Genomic DNA, 18,889 nt, shown 5'->3' on the forward strand with positions numbered 1-18,889 from the left:
TTGCCTTCAGGTGCCCTCCACATGTTCAGACCACTAGTGACTGTGGCCTGCAACTCCTTCCCAGTTGAAGACAGCTCCTTCAAATCATTTTCCCCCAAAACACAAATGGACGGACTGTTAGGCAGAGCATTAATACGAAACAAATGTTTTGAGCATGTAGCTTTGACTTACAAGGGAAAATACAAGCACTTGGAATTTTTCCACTGCACAACGGCAGGGACCTTTGCAGCAGCTGTTTTGAATAGACAGTGTGATTAATGGGGATAATTCAGGAATGAAAACCAGACCCATCGTCACACGTCTGACAGACCAGTGCTACAGGCAGGCAGGCAGCCTTTTCTTTTAACCAAGAAATGCCGCTCTGAAGGCAACGGAGTTTGATCCAGAGGAACGCAAGGCACATGGGAGGCGTTTGACTATCGCTAGTTTTTAAATCACAGCCCTGAGTTGAAACCAGCCTGTGTGTAAGGAGGTGCCGTCTGTCTGACTGCAGTGGCTCCATGCTCATTTGTGCAGTGGGGAAGGTCCCAGCTCTGCCGATCCGGACTGAGACCCCCCGTCCCTTTGCACAGCTGAGCTCGTGTCCGCCTGGGACAGTCAAAGGGCCTCTCTGGACATTTCTGTCTGATCAATTCTCTTCCTCCTCTGTATTTCAGCAGGCAGCATGGTTTCTCCTCTGATCAGGTCCCCTACCCTCACTGTGGAGCACATGTGATGTGAAAGTCTCTTGGAAATCATCTCTTTGTTGCACTTTAGTATGGAACCGTTTGCTTTTCAGAAATGGGAAATAGGCTGCGGTAGAAGGTGCCACGATGGTCTTCACTGCTATGGCTTCAGGCTGAGCATGTGAAGCAAGGAGGGGACTGCAAACCCAGTGTGCAACATTAGCCCCTGCTGAGGACCCATCCACAGGCGGATGGAAATGCAGGTTCAGCTGGTGGCCTGTCAGCTCTGCGAAGGGCCACCACCCCCTGCAGACCCGCTCCCATCTGTACCCTGTCCTTCCTCCTCCCTCCGTGGGGCAGGCCAGGGCTGCACGGCAAGGGAAAGCCAGCCCACAGCTCGCACCAGCATGGTCTGCACCGCCCCAGCCACAGGACGGCCACCGGCCCTGCCACAGACCCTGGACAAGCCTGCAGTGATGGGCACCTCCCTACCAGGCGCCCCAGGGAAGGGCAGCGTGCCGGCACTCGGGAGCTCCTTACCATTAATTAGCTATGTAACGTTCCCAAGACTTCAGGCCCGCGTGATTAAGACTCGACTTTCTTTCCTCTTCCCCCCCCACCCCCACGAAAAAGCCTTCTTGCACAATGTCCATTTTTAGCACAAACTGGAGTTGGATCAGATGCCTCACATGTGGTCTCCACTCTCTGAAAGGAGAGATCAGCACTTTTTTTCTCTAATGGTTTAACTACAGGCACAAAAACTGAAGATTAAATAAATTCACTAATTCACTGTTTTCTGCTCTTACAGGCTGGATAGTCGTGCTGCATCGACACAGCCATCCTCATTCGCTCCTGTAACTTTTCTTTCATTATACTGGCTAATTATGCGAGCTAAAATGAAAGATTATGAACTACAAATAGTAGTTCTACAAATAGGGACAATACAGCATTGCTTCTGTGGCTATAGCAAACACTTTGGGAAAAGAGATTTTTCAAAGGCTTTTTCAAGGCTCTCCCCTGTGGGTATAATGGGGTGTCCTCCAATTAACTGCCATGGAATCAATTAAGTTATTGCTCAATTCTTCTGGGAAATTCCAACCAGAACTGGCAAACGTTGGAGATAAAGCAGCGAGCAGATGGACTGCTGATGTGCTCTGAGATGCCAAATATATTCCTTTTCGTTACCCTCGGAAGACAGTCAGGCTTCTGGGACAGACATCCCACTTCTCCTGCTAAGATCTGTCTGGCCAGTGTGGAACCACGAGGATGCCTCCCATGCGAGAAGCCCCACATACCAATGGGCATCAACATGGAGCAGCCCCCTGCCCCAGCACCACCATCCCTCCTGACAGCTGGGGCTCTCACGCTCAAGACAGACAACGCTGAACTGGCTGGCAACCATCAGTACGGCTGCACGAGCTGGTCAGAGAAAACAACAAATAACTGGAACGGTTTCCAAAACCTCAAGCCGTTCTGATTGTTTTTTAACTCCCCTATGGCTCTCTTCTCAAGCATGGTGAAAACGTTAGTTTGTGCTCTGGCCTTAGGAAAGGCCTGCCGCGAAGTCTGATCTCACCAAATCCCCAGGCAGAAGTGGAGAAGCAACTGAACTTAAGGTTGCTTTTCCACACTCAAACCTTTCAATATACTGGAGTTTGTCAACCGTTAGTGACCGTTCAAGTGGCAATGCTGGCAGGTATTTAGGTCCTCAGCTGTCCCACGCATCCCTCATTACCGCTGCACACAGTGCTGAACTCGCACCCACAACAGCAGTGATCTGGTTCTCTTACTCTGAGATAGCTGTACATGCAGATGGACATCCAGTTGGTGAGCATCTTCTCCACCACGGATTCCGTTCTCCTCAGCATCAGCTTGGGGTTTTTGGAAGCTGAAGCATCTATTAGATCCACCAAGAGGTCCTTCATGATGCTGGTGTAATACTCCAGTTTCCCATGCAATGCAATAGTAAGCAGAGAGGCCAGGTTACATCTGAAACACAGAATTGTGATGACTCAAGCACCAATCCAACAAGACTGAACTGCCAACTGGCATAAAAAAACTCCAAAACACAAAAGCAGTATTTCAGACAATTTTCATGAGCCTTCTCAACGGTGTTAAAACTTCAAATCCTCTTTCAGTGCTGCAGGACCTTGGGTCAGATCACACCCTCTTACTGGTAAATCTAGTGTTCAGGGATACAAACACTCACGAGTGAGTCACTCATTGTACCTTTTGGTGCTCTTCAGGATAACAGAGGTTTATGGCCGTCCATTTCTAATAGAAAAGTGGGAGGCAAGTGTAACTCAACCTTCAACTGAAATGCACGGCTCCAGACATGGGCTGGATTGCTTACAGGTTAGGAATAAATCAGTCTCCTCCAGCTGCCAGGTCTTTGGTTCTGAAGCTCATACCTGTCTCTAACAGCAAAGTCCTTCTGTTGCTCGAGAGCATGGACAAACACAATGAGAAAGTGCTTGTTGTTGAGTAAGGTGGAGAACAGCGAGATTCCTTCTTCCATATTGGGTCTGCAGTTTTCAGGAATCTAAAGAAAAATTTAGAAAGCAGAGTGAGAAAAACCCTGCTTGTTGTTTTCCTCCAGCTTTTATCCTTCCTGACTGCAAGAATGTCCCTGCTGAACGCAGAGATACTGAGCTGAAGAACCCTTACTCCCTCTGCTTGACACAAGTCAGCAGCATGCTTTCCTGGCAAGGGCATGACTGCATCCAGGGCTGTATCAGAAGCAGCTCGGCCAGCGGGGCAGTGGCAGTGGCCATTCCTCTCTGTTAACCACTTGTGAGGCTACCTGGAGTACGTGGCCAGTTTTGGGCTCCCTGCTACAAGATGGACGTTGGCAAACTGGAGCAAGTGCAAACCAGAGCCGGGGACAATCTCGGGACAGAGCTCCTTTGTGTGACAGCAGATCCACAGGTCTGCCTTCTCTGATCAGCCAAAGCTGATCCGATGCTGGTATGTGTTAATTGTTTTGAGTGATCAAGCATCCCCCACGCACCACAAGAAAACGCATGGCATTGTCAACACACACAAGTATGGTTAGCAACCACTCAAGAGCATTTGTTTTGTTAGTGCTACTAAAGTGTTACTCACTTTCCATTCCCCCACCAGGAGAGGATGGGTTTCTTGGACCTGGGAGCCCACCTGGGAGCTGAGCTGCTGGGACGGGAGGATGTAGCACTCCTCATAGAGCGAGGAACACTGCAACCAAGCACAGTGTTAGGGGAGGGTGGCTGCACCCGGCTGGGGACCTCCTCGTTTGCCGTGCACCGCAAGAGAACAAGATGGAGAGACATGTCATCGGAACTGAAGACCACCCATTATGAAGAAATGCATTGGTATGGTTTACGAAGCCTTTAAACACTTTGCAAGAGTCTCTCGAATGAGCAAACACCACAAGAATGGGGGGAGGCAGATGTCTGCGCAGACACGAGGCTGTTAGGGTAGGGAGACTGCAAATAGACTAATTTGACAGCTAGAAAAATCCCAGAAGAGAAAGCATTATAGAAGACTAAGTCAAAATAGAGGAGTACTGGGTGTTTTAACATATGTAACTTTTGAAACAGATGGGAAAAATGTTTAAATCTCTAATATTCATATAGCAGCCTGATTCTTAAAGACTCTAGTGTGCAGATATATAGAGATTGGATAACTTAAAAACCTGAGTAATAACTACTAATGAAACACTCTGCAGTCATAAATCATCATCTCACTCCTCACCACTGAAATGCAACTGCCTCAGGGGTGAAATACAGCTGCTGTTAAGGGCGCACAGCGACACAGCAGAGCAGCTGGTGACGGGAATTACGGCACCGGCGTGTCTGGTGCGGCCCTGGAGGAGGACTCTGGGTAGACAGACTGGGACTGGGCGCCCAAGGGGTGTCTTACTGGGAGCACCACGTGCCCAGCCTTTGACAGAGAGGAGAGAAAGGGGGAGACAGAGACATCTAACAAGCTCCTGAGGACCGACAGAGCAGCTGGGGATGCTCAGTGGCACGCTGCATGGAACAAAAAGCCTCCTCTCCCTGAATGCCGATGGCAGATATGCCCTTCAGCCACCCTTCAGCCTCAGCCCCTGCCAAACAGAGTGGGGTGACATTGGAGCCCCTGGGGAGAAGGGGGAGTCCCCAGCACTTTCTGCTCATGTGAAAGAGCGCTTTCAGAAGAGGGTGTCCAACGGCATCAAACGGGCGAGCCAGAGCAACTCCCAGGATGGTGCTGCCGCCGGGCTCCTATTGTGTGCGAGCAAGCCCGACCTTACTTCACACCCCAGGAGCTGCGGCTCCACTTTTGACGATAATTGAGGCTGAAATATGTGACAACTAAACATATAACAGTGGAATGATTTTGTTACACTGTAATAACCCTTTAGCAGAGGGAAAGCAGAGCCCTGATCTGGTTAGGAAGGAACTGGGAGCGATTAGATGCCCATGAAATGCGGTATCGCCTTACTTTGGGGAAGAACGTCCGGGTGACAAAGTGCTTGTACTCCAGGAATGGGATCCCCTGGCTGCGGTTTAACTCCTTGGTCAGGTCTGTCATGTCTGTCTGCAGTTCCGCAAAACCTTACACAAAGAGACCCACAGATGGTAAAAGCTCCGATACTCTACCAGCTGAGACAGTAAGCAGGCTGGCACTGAAAAACATGGCATGTCTCATCTCTGCCTCCTCGAGCCTTTCCCTCAAGTGGGCTGAAGCAGGGTTTCTCGAAGAGCAGCAGATTACCATCAGGGTGTAACCATCAGCACTATACATCACATCCCGCAGCACTGGCAGAGAGAACATTTCCCCTGCCTCCAGGAGAGCAGCCCCCAGTCTCGTTCTGCAGGAGGAGGACCTCAGCCTATGCTGCAGAGTCACGTACCGCGGGGACGGCAGATGCAGACGCTTGGATTGCTTCTCCCATTGCTCTAGCAGGAGTGTGCTGCAATTTTTGTTGCACCCAATCATAAAGCACACTAAAGATTAGTGTGGCCTTCACGCAACCCTCTGACATGGCCAAGGGCCATTAACCCCGAGACAGGGAAACCAGTGGCACTGAAGATCAGTGGCTCGCCCAAGTCAGGCAGCAAGTCAGGCAGCAAGACAGTAGCAGAGCCACACTTCTAGCCACTGAGCCTCATTCACAAACCCTGCTGAAGCTCAAAGGTGATGACAGAAATTCTCCTATAAATAATTCTATAAACTTCTACAGAGTAGAAGATGAACAGCTTCAACCCTGCTATTCCAGCATCTCCCTCCTAGTCCTGGCTCCTCCTCGATGCCCAGCACAGCGACTTACCTTTGCGGATTTCCTCCCGGATCTGCGACTCCATCTCCTCCATCTGGAGCAGGGTTTTCTGCCAGTAGCGCTCTGCTCTGCGGCTCTTTGTGCAAAACACAAAGAGAGCTGGAAAAGAGGAAGGGAACAAGCCATTGGGACTAGGGCTTAGGAGCAGCTGCAGCTGGGATCAGAGCAGTCCTCTGCTGACACGGGTGCAGAAAGCTAAACTCGGTGTTGGTTTAACACCTACAACAAGACTGGTATCTGATCAGGCAGTTGTCGATCATCTGTAAATAAGTAAAACCAGCTGGAATTTAATGATCATGCTGTAACTGTCATCTTCAATTTAGGTCTGGTCTGTCTATATTCAGCTTAACTGTATATTAATGTATTCCAGCTGATTAATGAATACAGATTTAAAGACGATTACCACCTGTATTACAGTGTTCATGTCTGACAGTCTTTCCATGCCTCCAGAAATATGTTTCTGATGAAGGGTGGTGCATTTAATAAATAGTGTGCATTATAACCTTTATCAAAAATAAATTAAATCCCTATTAGAAACACCTCATTTGCTGTGAACTGACAGGTTTCTTGCTGCACAGTCATTCTGGGCATGCGATGAGAAGATACCCTAGCCAGAGGACACAGGTGTGTTGCACAGCTTCCAGTGAGGTTAGCAAACTGTTGTGTCTGCTCCAGATCTGCAGCTAAGGATGCTTGCTCTGTTCTTCATACTCTTTGCCAGGTGCCTGTCACTGGCTGTTACTGATGACAGGACCTCGGGCTAGGTGGACCTTTGGGATGGTCTGGGACAGTCATGCCTGTGAGTAAGCCCTGTTTAAATCAGTAAGAGTCCAAGACCAGTTTCTTACACCCTTCTTTATTGTATTGTATTATAGTAGCTACTAAGTGTTTGGGGGAAAAGGGTAAGTTTATAAGTATCACAGGCTCAAGTAACAGAGTTGAACTACGGATTCAGCCAGCAAATGCTCCATGCTGCAGGAAGCTTTGATCCTGGGTACTGGCTTGGTCCCGTACAAAGAAAAGTGGCTACTTGCTGCACCCAGAGCAGTTTCAGATACTGCACAACTGCAGCACTCAGAGGTTTCCTAACGTGTGAGTGAGTCATCTTCACCCCTCCACCTGCAATGAGAAAAAAACCTCGGCACAGCCTGGAAACTCATCGTTCTGTTCCCTTACCTACAACAGAGAGGACCAGCAAGATGCTGCAGATGACAATGGAGACGATGATTGCAGTCTCTCCTCCCCCAAGGTGCAGCATCGCAATTGTGTAGTTGAACTTTCCAACTTGGATCTAGAGAGGGAGAAGGAGGGAGGAAAAGCAGGAGCTGAGCAGCACGTTGCCAAGCAGCTCAGAGGTCGAGCAAGGAGGGAGCACGGGGCAGTGCTCAGCAGACCTTTGCCCAAGGATGTACTGACCACGCTGGCTCAGCCCACCAGGCTTCGTGGGGGGGCTGGGCTGTGCCTTTCACTGCTGGACCTCAGGGACTTTGTGCCTCAGAAGAGCCCAATTCCCTTCCTGCATGCTCTGGCAGAAAGCTGAGGCCAGCTCACAGCAGGCTGCGGTACCTCAATGGTGCCCATCCTAGGGCCACCACAGGGCTTCGGTGGCAGAGTCGCAGGCTCCAGCCCACGTCACGGCCACACCGAACCCACCTCAGAGCATGAGACAACCCTTTCTTAGAGAGCTCACTGTACCATATAGTACTGCCTGTACTACTTTTACTAGAAAACCACTTCCACTAATCATCCGACTTTGTTATGCCTCTGAATGACCTTTGAATCCCAGCTGCACTCTCCTTTCTCCTCCAAAAGCAGAACTGCTGCCACTCAGGAGAAGGAGGGTAAAGAAACTTTAAAGTCTTTGAAATACAAATAAAGTAAGGGAATAAAAATAAATAATAATGAGACCAGAGACGAGTAATGATCTTGGGGCTAAAGCAGTGGACTGGGTGTCAGGAGGTGCTGGCTCTGCTCCCAACCCGTACTTCTTGTGACACCAAGCACAAACCACTTGAGCTCAGTCCTTAGGTATCCTGATCACCAGAAGGGAAGAGGCCGACACACATCACAGGCAGGCTGGCAGGTTTACTCGGCGCTGTTTATAAACAGCTCTCTAGGCCCCTAGGATGAAAGGGTTCAACAGCATCATCTGATAAGGCAAACTCGTGACCACGCCAAGTCTTTCACTTCTGGAAATGTGAGTTTCACTTCTCTCAAGGAATGAGAAGCGAGAGAAACTTGAGCAAAAAAACTGAAACGAGGTAGGGAAGAGATGGAATAATCTTATGATTACATCTGTGTCACGGAGCATCTCCGGGAAAGTTGCACACTGTGATTAAATTACAGCCAGCTCTCAGCAGCTGGGCCAAAGTAGTGCCACAAGCAGGGCCTTCCCACCATGTCCATGCATCAAACACAGCGTAGCACACAGCTCAATGCCTGCCGGGAAATCCAAGCCCTTGCTCTCAGGAGCGCTGGTGAGGGCACTGATGCTGCCAGCTGAAGGCATCCGGACAGGCCTGGAGGTCTGCCCCTGCACTGCTCCCTCCACAGGCAAGAGAGGAAGGACTGCCCTGCCATGGGCAACGCCGGTTGCCATCACCCGGGGTCAGGAAAACCTTCAGCACCTCCGACCATCAGTGCTGGACCACATGGCCAGGCTCCTGTGGCTCCAAGCCCCAGTGTGCCCTTGTACCAGCCCTCAGACAGACTCTGGCGCTGACAGTTTCTGGGGTGCTGCCTCTGGGCAGTGTCCAACACTAAGAGCTTCAGTCTCCTACCCGGTGCATACTGGCTGGGAGCCGAGATGCTGGATGGAGACAGGGAGCCACAAGCGCTGCACAAGCATCTGCGGAGGTTCATTTGACTGTCTGCAGAGCACCCTGCCTAGCCTCAAGATTTCCACCTCTGTGGTCTGAAATGCTGCAAAGTCCTCGATGCGTTTTGAGTCTTTTTTTTTCCCACCAACTCAACCTTTTGCATTTTCCAGAGGAGAAATCCCATGCTTGCTGTTTAATTCAGTGTTTAAACAGTTTGATCATGAACAAAAATGGGTTTGAAGGCCTCAGCAAGCTTCTCTTGTTTATTTGGACAGGTCTACTCAATACAATCTTTTGTAAGGGGAATTAATTAGGCTGCAGGTTAAATGGCAACATTTCCTGTCACCAGCACGTGGGGGGGGGGCAGAAGGGGCCGGGGCTGGAGGACACCCCACTCCCGGGAAGAGCTGTTGGGGCTGGGCAGGACTCCTGGGTCACGGGGCTGCCTCGGGGGTCACTGGGAACCGCGCTCCGGCTTACGGGATGGAGCCGTCTTGCAGCCTCCCAGGGTGTGAATGGGATCCCCTTGGGACTAAACTAGACCAAAATCAAGCTTCAGCTCACCTAAGGCACTCCCAAAAGAGCTACTCGAAAGTGACCCCCAAAACACGGAAGCTCAGGAGCCCCGTCTTCATCACCGTCTCCTTCTCTCTGCAGACAGCTCCTGCTGCCCTGTGCGACTTGCTAACATGGACCTGGCCCGAGAACACCTTCACAGAACAGGCATACCCAAAATCACGGTCAGAATTAAGATCAACAGTGGGACACGTTTTAAAGGGCTGTTTTCCTGTGCTCTGATCACTGCAGATGTGAGCTCTACCATCTAAACAAGAACAAACTGGGCAGTCACAACAACAGGCATCTCAGCTTGCCAGAAGAGAGAATTTGCATCAGCAGGTGAGGCTTCTGCAGCCCCCGATAGCTGTCCTTGATGCAGATCAGACAAGGACCACTGCGCAAGTCTGGCCCCATGTTACCAAAGCTATTACAAGTATGTTAGAAAGGCAGCTGTTGCCTATGAAATGGCCAGCAGGCGATAACTCAAACCACGTATGAAGGTTTAATAAGTGCACACAGACATGAATACAAGTTGATTATTTAGCTGCACTCTCCCTGCTGGTACGCTCTTAATAGCTATGTCATGCTTTAGGGCTGGGTATCATTCTCCTGCTTCCTAGGGACCTACTAGGGCATTGCCCTGAATGTTTTATGTCAAACCAAGACTAGGAAACTCATAAATTCCTTTTCTTCCCCAAAGGGATTTCCCTGTTTCTCAGTTCTCACTAAAACCAAAATTACCCTATTTAAAATTTCCATTAAAATTACTTGGGAAATTCTGCTACTTCCGCATTTCCATGTTTCTAGTTTGCAACAGAATTTCATATACCACAGACTGTAACCAGTAAACTGGACAACCCTGTCAGTGAATTGGTGGTGCATCTTCCTGCCTTTCTTCTGGGCAGCGCAAGTCCACAGCCTCCTCAACTCCCTTCACAGCCTTCCTCCTCCTCCCTGCCCACACCGCAGGCTCCCACCCATTCACTGTTAACACACGGACTGGGAGGGGGGCTGCAGGGTCTCAGACCATGGAGATGGAGGCATTTTCTCTCCAGATACGAAGAGCCGTAGTCACACCCCTGCATGGCAATGGGCTGCATATGACATGAGGGAAACTGAGGGCGAGAAGAGCAGTAAGTCAAGCCCCCTGTGGAAAAAAGGACAGTAACAAAGTATTTTGCAGAGGCAAAGATGAACAACAGCCCTGAACACCAAACTCTTCGCAGCAACAAAATGGCAGCCCCTGGGAAGCTACAAGAAACTTTCCAGCCCTGAGTACTCCTCTTCCCTCCCCGGTCACACACAGGGACCCATCTCCAGTGGCTTATTGGTGCTTTGTAAAGGTCGGATTCTCATGTCCACTTGTAGCTCTTCTGCTGGCAGTAAGAGGCCAGCTGACTGAAAACTGTATGGAAATCCCCAAACATATCTCATGAGGGTCAGAAAGAAAATTACTGCAAGTGACAAAAAATCACATGCCTGGGATTTCACAGTGCCTTACAAGAACTGACAAAATCTCCCCCCCGCCAGCTTACAGCACAGTTAACTCAGCAGGCAGCTGCCGGTGCCCCACGATTCAGAGCGTGGCAGCCCCTCTCCATGACTCAGGGCAGCCTTAGCACTGACTACGCCTGCATCCCGCCAACGAGCCGCCCTGGGGACAGCTGCAAGCGCAGTGTGCTTTGTCCACCCTTCTGTCTGTGCAGCTTTCTGCAAGGCTGCCTGTGAGTGTGCCTGGAGGTCCTGCCCGTGCACACAGCTGACTCCTTCGCACACAGGGTTTGCAACAGGGACCCCTTCTGCCCCACGCACTCAAGAGCCTGGAGGCTCCTGGAACTCACCGTCACGGGTAACTGTCTTTCGGAGGTGCTCAGCGACTCGTTGACAGAACAGTGGATGACTTTGTCCGAAACAATCTGGATCTCACACGAGATAAGGCCAATTTTCACTTGGTACTCATTGCTTTCCAGGCCCAGGCTGTCAGGCTCTTTCTAATGACAGAAATAGAATCAGAATGTCAGTCTTTACAGTAGCAGTCGGAATTGCAACGGATTTTCCTGCTTTACTTTCCGTATTCCCTGCTGTTTTTCAGACCTGGGGGGACTCTCCCTCACCAAGGACATTTTTCCAGCACTCCACAGGAAACCCAGAACCAGGCCATTCCCCATTTTCCTGTTTCCCATTCCTCACTCAGCATGGGGCACGGGATGAGCAAGCCCCTCGTGGAACCTGGAAAAATCTGCTTTTGATCTGCTCTGGCTGTGCACCGCAGATAAGGATCTAAGCGCCCACCTGGGAGGGGAGAAGGACGTACAACAGAGAAGATAGATAGCCAGGGGATGCGTCTGCAGAGCCTGAGAAAGGGGGAGTGCGTTTCTGAAGCACGTTGCAAACAGTGAGGATATCCTGCAGTGAACAATGGCCTTTGAATTACTATTGCACATTGTCCGAGCCACTCAATTGCTGTACCCCGACTTCCTTGTTAACTGAGCTGAATTCAGTAGCCAAAAGAGAAGAATGCGTGACCTGTTTCTGCAGGAATAAATATCTATTGTCAGGACCTTCTGGAGTACCTGCCTGATTTCAGGCCAGTGCATTATCATTCTTTTTCATACGTCCAGTATTTTATTTAGCTTCTTGCTATTACATCCTTCAAACGCAGCTCTCTGTCGTCATGCCTCAGAGGGCAACCTCAGGTCAGGCTGCGTCTCCTGGCGAAGACTGATGCAGGTGCAGCAGGCTGAACAAGAACTGCCTGCTCCTGCACGGCTCCTGCCTCTCCCGTCCTCATCCGCCCCCCTTCTTTCTCCTGCGTTTGTGGACAGTCACTGTGCTGGCACTTAGGACTGAAGAGCTTCCCAGTGGGGAGCAGGCAACACCCCTGAAGGAGCAGAGCTGTAAATGCCACTCTCTTACATGTATAACCAGAGTTAAGGGCTCGCCAGGATGGTGTTTGATCCACTTTTCCTTCTTGGCTGTGAAGAACTGGGGGTCAGCATAGTACTCCAGGCTGAACTTGCTGATGTGCAAGGCCTCCTCAGGGTACATCTCCTCATCCAGAGCCGGACGGTCGTCTGCATAGAGGCGACCGTTGAGGTAGAAATCAACAGGTGCAGGCTTGCTCCCCGCAGTGATGTTGGAGGCAGCTGGAGAGGGGCAGGTGATCACAGTGTCGGTGTGAACCTTACAGCTCTGAAAGCCGGAGAGAGCATGTACATCAAAAAACCGACATCCTGAGTGCTCCCACCCAGCCTTGCTCCCAGCCCAACCTGTAGCACAGGCAAAGGCCTCAGCTTCACACCCCAAACGTCTTCAGGCACCAGGCATGCAGCCCTGCTCCCAGTTACCAGGTGATACCCAGCAGGGACACCCACCGTTTGCTCTCTGCCGATGCCACGGACCACCATGGACACATTCTGGACCAGCTCAAAGCCTCTTCCTTCCAGGATGATGATCCTGCCCCCGCTTCAAGGAGAAGGGAAGAAAGAGAGGGTGATTGCAGAGGACAACACAGAGCAGCGAGGTGCAATGGCTGGGTGTTGCCTGCTGTCATTTTCCCAGGAACTTTTCCCAGCTGCTTGAGCAGAAAATGTAACCCAACAGCCAAAGTCTTCCTCCTACTTGCAGCAAGCACTCACACTTGCTACCAAGATATCAGGGAAGGAAAGAGGAGCAGCAGCTGCTGCGGTGGAAAGGAGGGAGCTCTTCCAGCAGCAGAAAACTGTCCCCCCTGCTCCCACCCCCCAGAGGAGCAGCCTGCCTCTGCATGCCAGGGGTATGCAGCAGGTTGCCCAGGCCACCAGCGGTGTAAGAGGTTAACCTCCAACCCCTCAAAGCAAAAGCCAGGAGATATTCCCTGTCCCTACCCTGCAGCGACCTGCAGAGAACTGTGTCTTGGAGAGGGAAGAGACCCCTTTAAGGCTGACAGGGATCCTGCATCTCCCAGACACTTCTGATTTAGATCAAAATGTGAAAGTTGTTTTGTGTTTTGGATCTGCTGCCTGGGGGATGCGAAACACGGGCCTCTCAATGTGCAGTCAATTAATGATGGTAATGAGGGCCCTGATGCACACAAGGCTGCTAGGCAGAGCAAGGGGTGGAGAACCAGCACTGCTTGTCTGCTCTGGACAGTAGAAGCTATATCCTGGGTTTACCTTCCCTTTCCTCCATATCACATTTGATCTGTTTGGAGTATCTGTCAGGAACAGTCAGGACTTACAAATCCTATTATCTTAAGACCGCTCCAGACACAGTGACTTTGGGTCCAAGGCCCTGCAAGTCAGCTTGTCCGAAATCTTTTACAACGCTGTAGGTATTACCATGTAGTTACGATCCAAGTTTCTAACTAAGAGCCTGTCACATCTGCAGACTAGTTTACAACTTCTGTTTTATTTTAAACTTTGCTTACACAGATTATTTTAGCAATATGGTAAGATAAATCAGATCCAGCTAAATTTTTACACAAGTTATTGAACCCTCATGGTCAACAGCCCAGCAACGCACCGGAGCAGTCAGGCTACATGAGCCACCAAGCAGTCTGAAGAGAGAGACTGCTATCATGTTGTCAATGGTCTGAAATTTGGAAACTGCTGTAAATACTAAGAAAGCAGACTAAGGTGACGGAGAAATACCCTGGTGGTTTCCCTTGTGAACATGGGCAGTGACATTCTTCCACTGTCTCTGTGTTTAGATACCACTCTCGCCACTCAGCATAGTTCGCAAGCCTGCTAAGAGCTGAGGTTGGCTGAGTCACTGCTGTGCCTTGTCATTAACTTTCCCACAGCCTGCCTCTTTGGCGCTGCGCTTGGGAATGCTGAGACACGGCTTTGCTCCAAGGGGAACAGACCAGCAGAGCCTGCTGCGGGCTCGTGCCCAAGTGTGCTGCTTTCAGCGTGGTCCTGCAGGCACAGGCGCTGGACTCTCAGATTTCTTGGTCAGCCCCGGGTTTTCCAGGCCTCACAGCCGAGGAAGGTGGGATTTCACCATGGTATCCAATGGAACAGGAGCCTGAGAGCTCCACGGAGAGACATGAAATTAAAAGCAACACGCTTTAAAAATGAAATACTGTGACCTCAGGGAAAGCTGAAATCCAAAATTACAAATGTCAGCTTATCCTCCAGAAGTTTTACTGCCAAGAAAAATCCTCAGGGTCTCATAGACACCCCCACCTGAACCTCCCTAAAGCACCCACCAGGTGTACACAGTACAGTTACCAAGGCTGACTTTTTTCCATGTCTTAAATGCACTGAAATGAGCTACGGACAGTCCTGGTGTGTGAGACCTCTTCTGCTCCAGTGCTGGGGTACCCCGAAGCACCCTGAGAGCACTCTGCGGTGCCCCTTTTGTACCAGTCTGCAAGGCAATGTGTCAAACCCCAGGGCTGAGAAAGCCCCTTTCTCCCTGCAGGACCCTCTCCCTCCAGCCTGGAGCTGACCCTCTCTTTTGCAGGCAGATGCAGACACGTGCCAGCTCTGAAATGGAAGTCATGATGTTACAACAGTGTGGCACAGGGCCCCGATACCATACGCTCCCTCCTGGCTGTGCTTCAGCGACTCCTGGGGCTCCTTGACATGGGGTTTGCTTAGGATCTACTCTGCGTCTGGATGGCTTTAAGCACAGACAGGGCGAGCTCACGTTGCCTGCAGTGGGCTACACCAGGATACTCCAATTAGCTCTGCGCTTTGATGGAAGAGCATTGTTCACTTTTGCATCCAGCAAAAATTAAGACGCTGATCTCAACAAAGGCCGCAAATCCTGGCAGATTTGGCTGTCTCTGCTGGGGGAGGGATCTCACCTGATCTGGCTCTTTTTGGGGTTGATGTCCGATATAATCGGGTTCTTCTCATACTTGAATGTGATGTTGTAGCTGGCACAAGACTTGTTCTCGAACTGGACACAGACTCGCACGGCCGTGGTGAGCTCCGCGGATGGCATGGTGCAGGTGATGGTGCTGTCGTTGCGGCTGCGCAGGGAAAGGCAGGGTAAGCTGCAGAAAGCCACAGCAGACAGAGCGGCCGGAGCCAGGTACTGTGGACCTGAGCTCCCCCGGGGAAGCGAGGTGGTCAGCAGAGACAAGCAAGAAAGAGCTTCCAGTCACATGCCAATCACCTATTAATTACATTGCCTACTAACAAGCAATTGTGAGCATATACCATCCCAGGCTACCAGACTGATTTCCCAAACAGCCAAAGGAAAAGAGCAGGCTCCTACTTCTTTCCGCTGATGAGATGGGAACGTACAGGAGGAGGGGTTTCTTCCAACCAGCGAGCTGCCGCAGGAGTGGGACCCTGGGCGTGCAGGTGCCTTCTGCCTCCAGCAGATCTGGGAATGAAGCCCATGTCTGCTTCGCTCCCAGGATTTTGGTCCTGGTCCCAGACCACCCAAGGGGCCTGGCAGTGTCCTGCGAACGGTGCATGAGAAGCACTTCGTTTGCTGCTGGTTGCTGCCGCCACGTCACGGCAACACCAACGCCATCACTTTGCCAAAGAAACTCGCCCCATCCTGGTGTCAGGCACCTGCACCGCAGCTCTGCCTCACTCCTCACTACCTCTCCGCTCCGGGGATACCAGGCTGATGGGGTGCTGGAAATGGAGCAGGCAGCAGCTAAGTGGGCCAGTGGGGATGCTACGCTAGCTCCAAGGCTAGCAGCAGCATGCAGTGGTGCCCCCCACCCAAACCCCAGCTCTTCCTGATCTCCTGAGGGACAATATCATCCTTCCTAATGCTTTGGCTCTTGTCACTAGTTCAGTGCCAGTCCCCAGTCCCAGTCCCACCTGAGGTCAGTGCACTGCTTGGAGGTATTGACAAGGACACGGAGCTCAGAGCCGACATCCAGCCTGCTGCCTCTGATGGTCACTCTGGTTCCTCCAGCCTTCGGGCCATTCAGGGGAGCTATGGACTGCACCACGGGAAGCTAAAAACAAAGGGGAAATCTGTTTTCTAGCCTGGCAAATTCACATTTGGATACTCCACACTGCATGGGGGAATTGGTTCAGTAAATTTAAGTATCCAGTATTGTGAGGCTCTGAAACAGCAGCACAACAAAAGCTTTTGCTGGCAGGGTTTCAGAACAAGGAGAGAGGTACAAGTGCTGAGGAGTGAGATCATATAAAACCTCTGTGACTCTCTGCAGTCCCTAAATTCTGGCAATAAATGAGACATAAGTCCAAACTGGAGCCCAGGATCCCACCAGTCCCTTGAGATTTCCAGTGGAGGGTCCAGAGCTGGCGACAGCTCAAGGTCCATCAACAAAAGGAAATTTCTCATTCATTCCAGCTCCCACCACCTCTGTCCTTCCAGATCCCTTTCTTCCTGAATGCGAAGGTAATGCTAAAGCCCTGCTGGATGATGGTCTTGAGATCTGTGAGAACAGCCACCTGGGTCTAGATAATTGAAGATCAAACTCCTTCTTAAGGAAGCTTCAAATCTGAATCTCTTGAGGCGACAGGAACTAAGGGGGAAGTTACTTTGCCTCTCACCATTTTCAGAAGAAATTAGAATGTATGTTATCTGCATTTGCAGCCCCTGGAAATCTTCCTGAGATTGATGAGCTTGAGGCTTTGATAACTAAGGCAGTGCTGAACCCTCATGCCTGCTATGCAGAGCGCCCCAGGAGAGTCTGCTGGGCAACTTCCCTGCTCCGGTTTGAATAGGACACCAAGGGCAGAGCAAATAATTATTTCAAGACCCTTCCATAAGACACTTGGTAATTCCCGGTCAAACACTGCAAACCCTGGAGGCATGAGATCTGCCGGGCTGGGGAGCACGGCTGAAGCCTGCTCACCGCCACAGCCTGCCCCTCGCTGCAGCCGCAGAGCAAAACTGACCGAGGCAGACTGAAGAACATGGGCTAAGCTGCTTCATACCGCATGAAGCGGTATGCCCTTTCCTGTCAATCCCAGCCACACAAACATGCTTATTAATAGCTATCCTTGCCCTTGTCCTACTCTCAGACTGCTTTATTTCTCTACAGCCATTTCCTCTGTTGTTTCTGACCATTACCCACTTCCACAGGATTCATTTTCTTAATTTGTATTTCTCTGCGTGTCTGCAGGCAGCTGTCTCCTGCCCTTGGCCCCTAACCTATGCATTCAAATCTGCAGTTACAACAGCATCAGAGAGGATTATTCATGTTCCCCAAAGACCTCCAGCTCTTCCCCTCAGCAAGAGCCAGTGGTTACTGCTCTCAGTGCATTGCCAGCACTGATTGCCGCCATCGCAACTTTTGCAAATTCAGCTCATTTGGCAAATTCAGCTCATCCATAGCCTGATATAATGTCCTGGAGAACTCTTTCAATCACGTTTCTCCCTCCTCCTCAGCAGAATTACAGCTGAACACTGTCTCTTCTAGATATGTCTAACAGGGGCTTTGAAAGATGTAGCACACAAACAATATTTGGTATTTTACAAAGCACTTTCTTTGGAAGGGCAGTTCTAAAAGTCTTTTAGTCTTTTTCAGGTAAACTGCTATCAAGCTCAAGCTCAGGTCTCACTGAGACCAGCCTTGAATGGTGTAGTCCATCTTCATGCCATTGTATGTGAGAGGAGAATCAAGAAAATGAAACGGCATTGCTTAGTTTGCAAATGGTGCAGAAGCCACTTTTGGTGTGGAACACAGCAGCAGCTACACATCGTGCAGCTTCACTCCCTGACATGCATATGCACAGAGCAGGGCACCGTCTCATCTCTTCTCCAAGCTTTGCTGAGATAGGCACAAGACAGCTTTCTGCTGTGCCACCCAAGCAGAAAACAGCTCCTCTCCTGCTCCTGGGAGGACAGCCTTTGCCATAAAACTGCTCAGGAGCTGCCAGCACAGAGCTGTCACGGACCCAGTCCGAGTTCAGCGACTGGCTTTTGCTCGTCTTGCTTTGTTTAGTGCTGGTGCTTTTACAGGTGTTTCCTGAGAGGGCTTTTCCTTGCACACCGAAAGCTGGTGAAGAAGCTGCCCAGCCCTTTCCCACTCTTCGGGCCCTTCTCCTCTTTGTCAAGAAGACAATTGGCCTGGCAGTGGGCGATGTGGCCGAGACAGCACACACATCCTGATGGCAATGCACCAGAAATCCCAAACCCAAGGTCCGTTACTGGGTCGTACCCCAGCTGTACCTTGCTCCACTCCAGACTGCTGAACCTCCAAGACGTTTCGGATGTGAACACGGATGCCTGGAAATGATGGGAATGGGTCCCAGAGCAAATGTCTAGGAAACTAGACATTTGTTTCCTATGTCTGAAACTGGGAACTACCGCTGAGGCAAGCCTGGCAGTGCCCTCGCCTCACTGCTCCCCTCCTCATGCGCTGCCAGGCCTGGCTCTGCTACAGGGCGCCGGGATGTGCTGTGCCTGCGCTGGCTGCACTCTGTGCAAACCTCTCTGAACTAAATACCTAACACGTGATCAGTTACAGGGTGGGGGATTACACTCCAAGATCCTGCCCTAAATTCCTCACAATGGCTACCAGGAATCAAATGTCGTTTCCTGGGGCTCAAGTCTTCTTTCAAGCCACTAGACTGCAGCACAGTCTATTCTTCTCCAGCACAAGCACAAAGGCC

At 50.7% G+C, this 18,889-nt stretch overlaps 1 protein-coding gene across 1 annotated transcript in view; it reads right to left on the reverse strand.

The window, feature by feature from the left end:
* Nucleotides 1–18,889, reverse strand: part of PLXND1 (plexin D1) — an 86,059-nt gene that overhangs the window by 21,607 nt on the left and 45,563 nt on the right. The window contains exons 15-25 of the mRNA XM_076346745.1: nt 16,118–16,257; nt 15,139–15,306; nt 12,719–12,809; nt 12,261–12,536; nt 11,186–11,335; nt 7,144–7,258; nt 5,959–6,066; nt 5,130–5,242; nt 3,771–3,878; nt 3,077–3,207; nt 2,456–2,654 (exon numbers count right to left, since the gene is read on the reverse strand). Of these exons, the coding sequence (XP_076202860.1) occupies nt 2,456–2,654; nt 3,077–3,207; nt 3,771–3,878; nt 5,130–5,242; nt 5,959–6,066; nt 7,144–7,258; nt 11,186–11,335; nt 12,261–12,536; nt 12,719–12,809; nt 15,139–15,306; nt 16,118–16,257 (1,599 nt within the window). The remainder of the gene's footprint in view (nt 1–2,455; nt 2,655–3,076; nt 3,208–3,770; nt 3,879–5,129; nt 5,243–5,958; nt 6,067–7,143; nt 7,259–11,185; nt 11,336–12,260; nt 12,537–12,718; nt 12,810–15,138; nt 15,307–16,117; nt 16,258–18,889) is intronic.

The sequence above is a fragment of the Aptenodytes patagonicus genome, chromosome 8, assembly GCF_965638725.1.
Source record: "Aptenodytes patagonicus chromosome 8, bAptPat1.pri.cur, whole genome shotgun sequence".
In the NCBI taxonomy this organism is placed as follows: domain Eukaryota; kingdom Metazoa; phylum Chordata; class Aves; order Sphenisciformes; family Spheniscidae; genus Aptenodytes; species Aptenodytes patagonicus.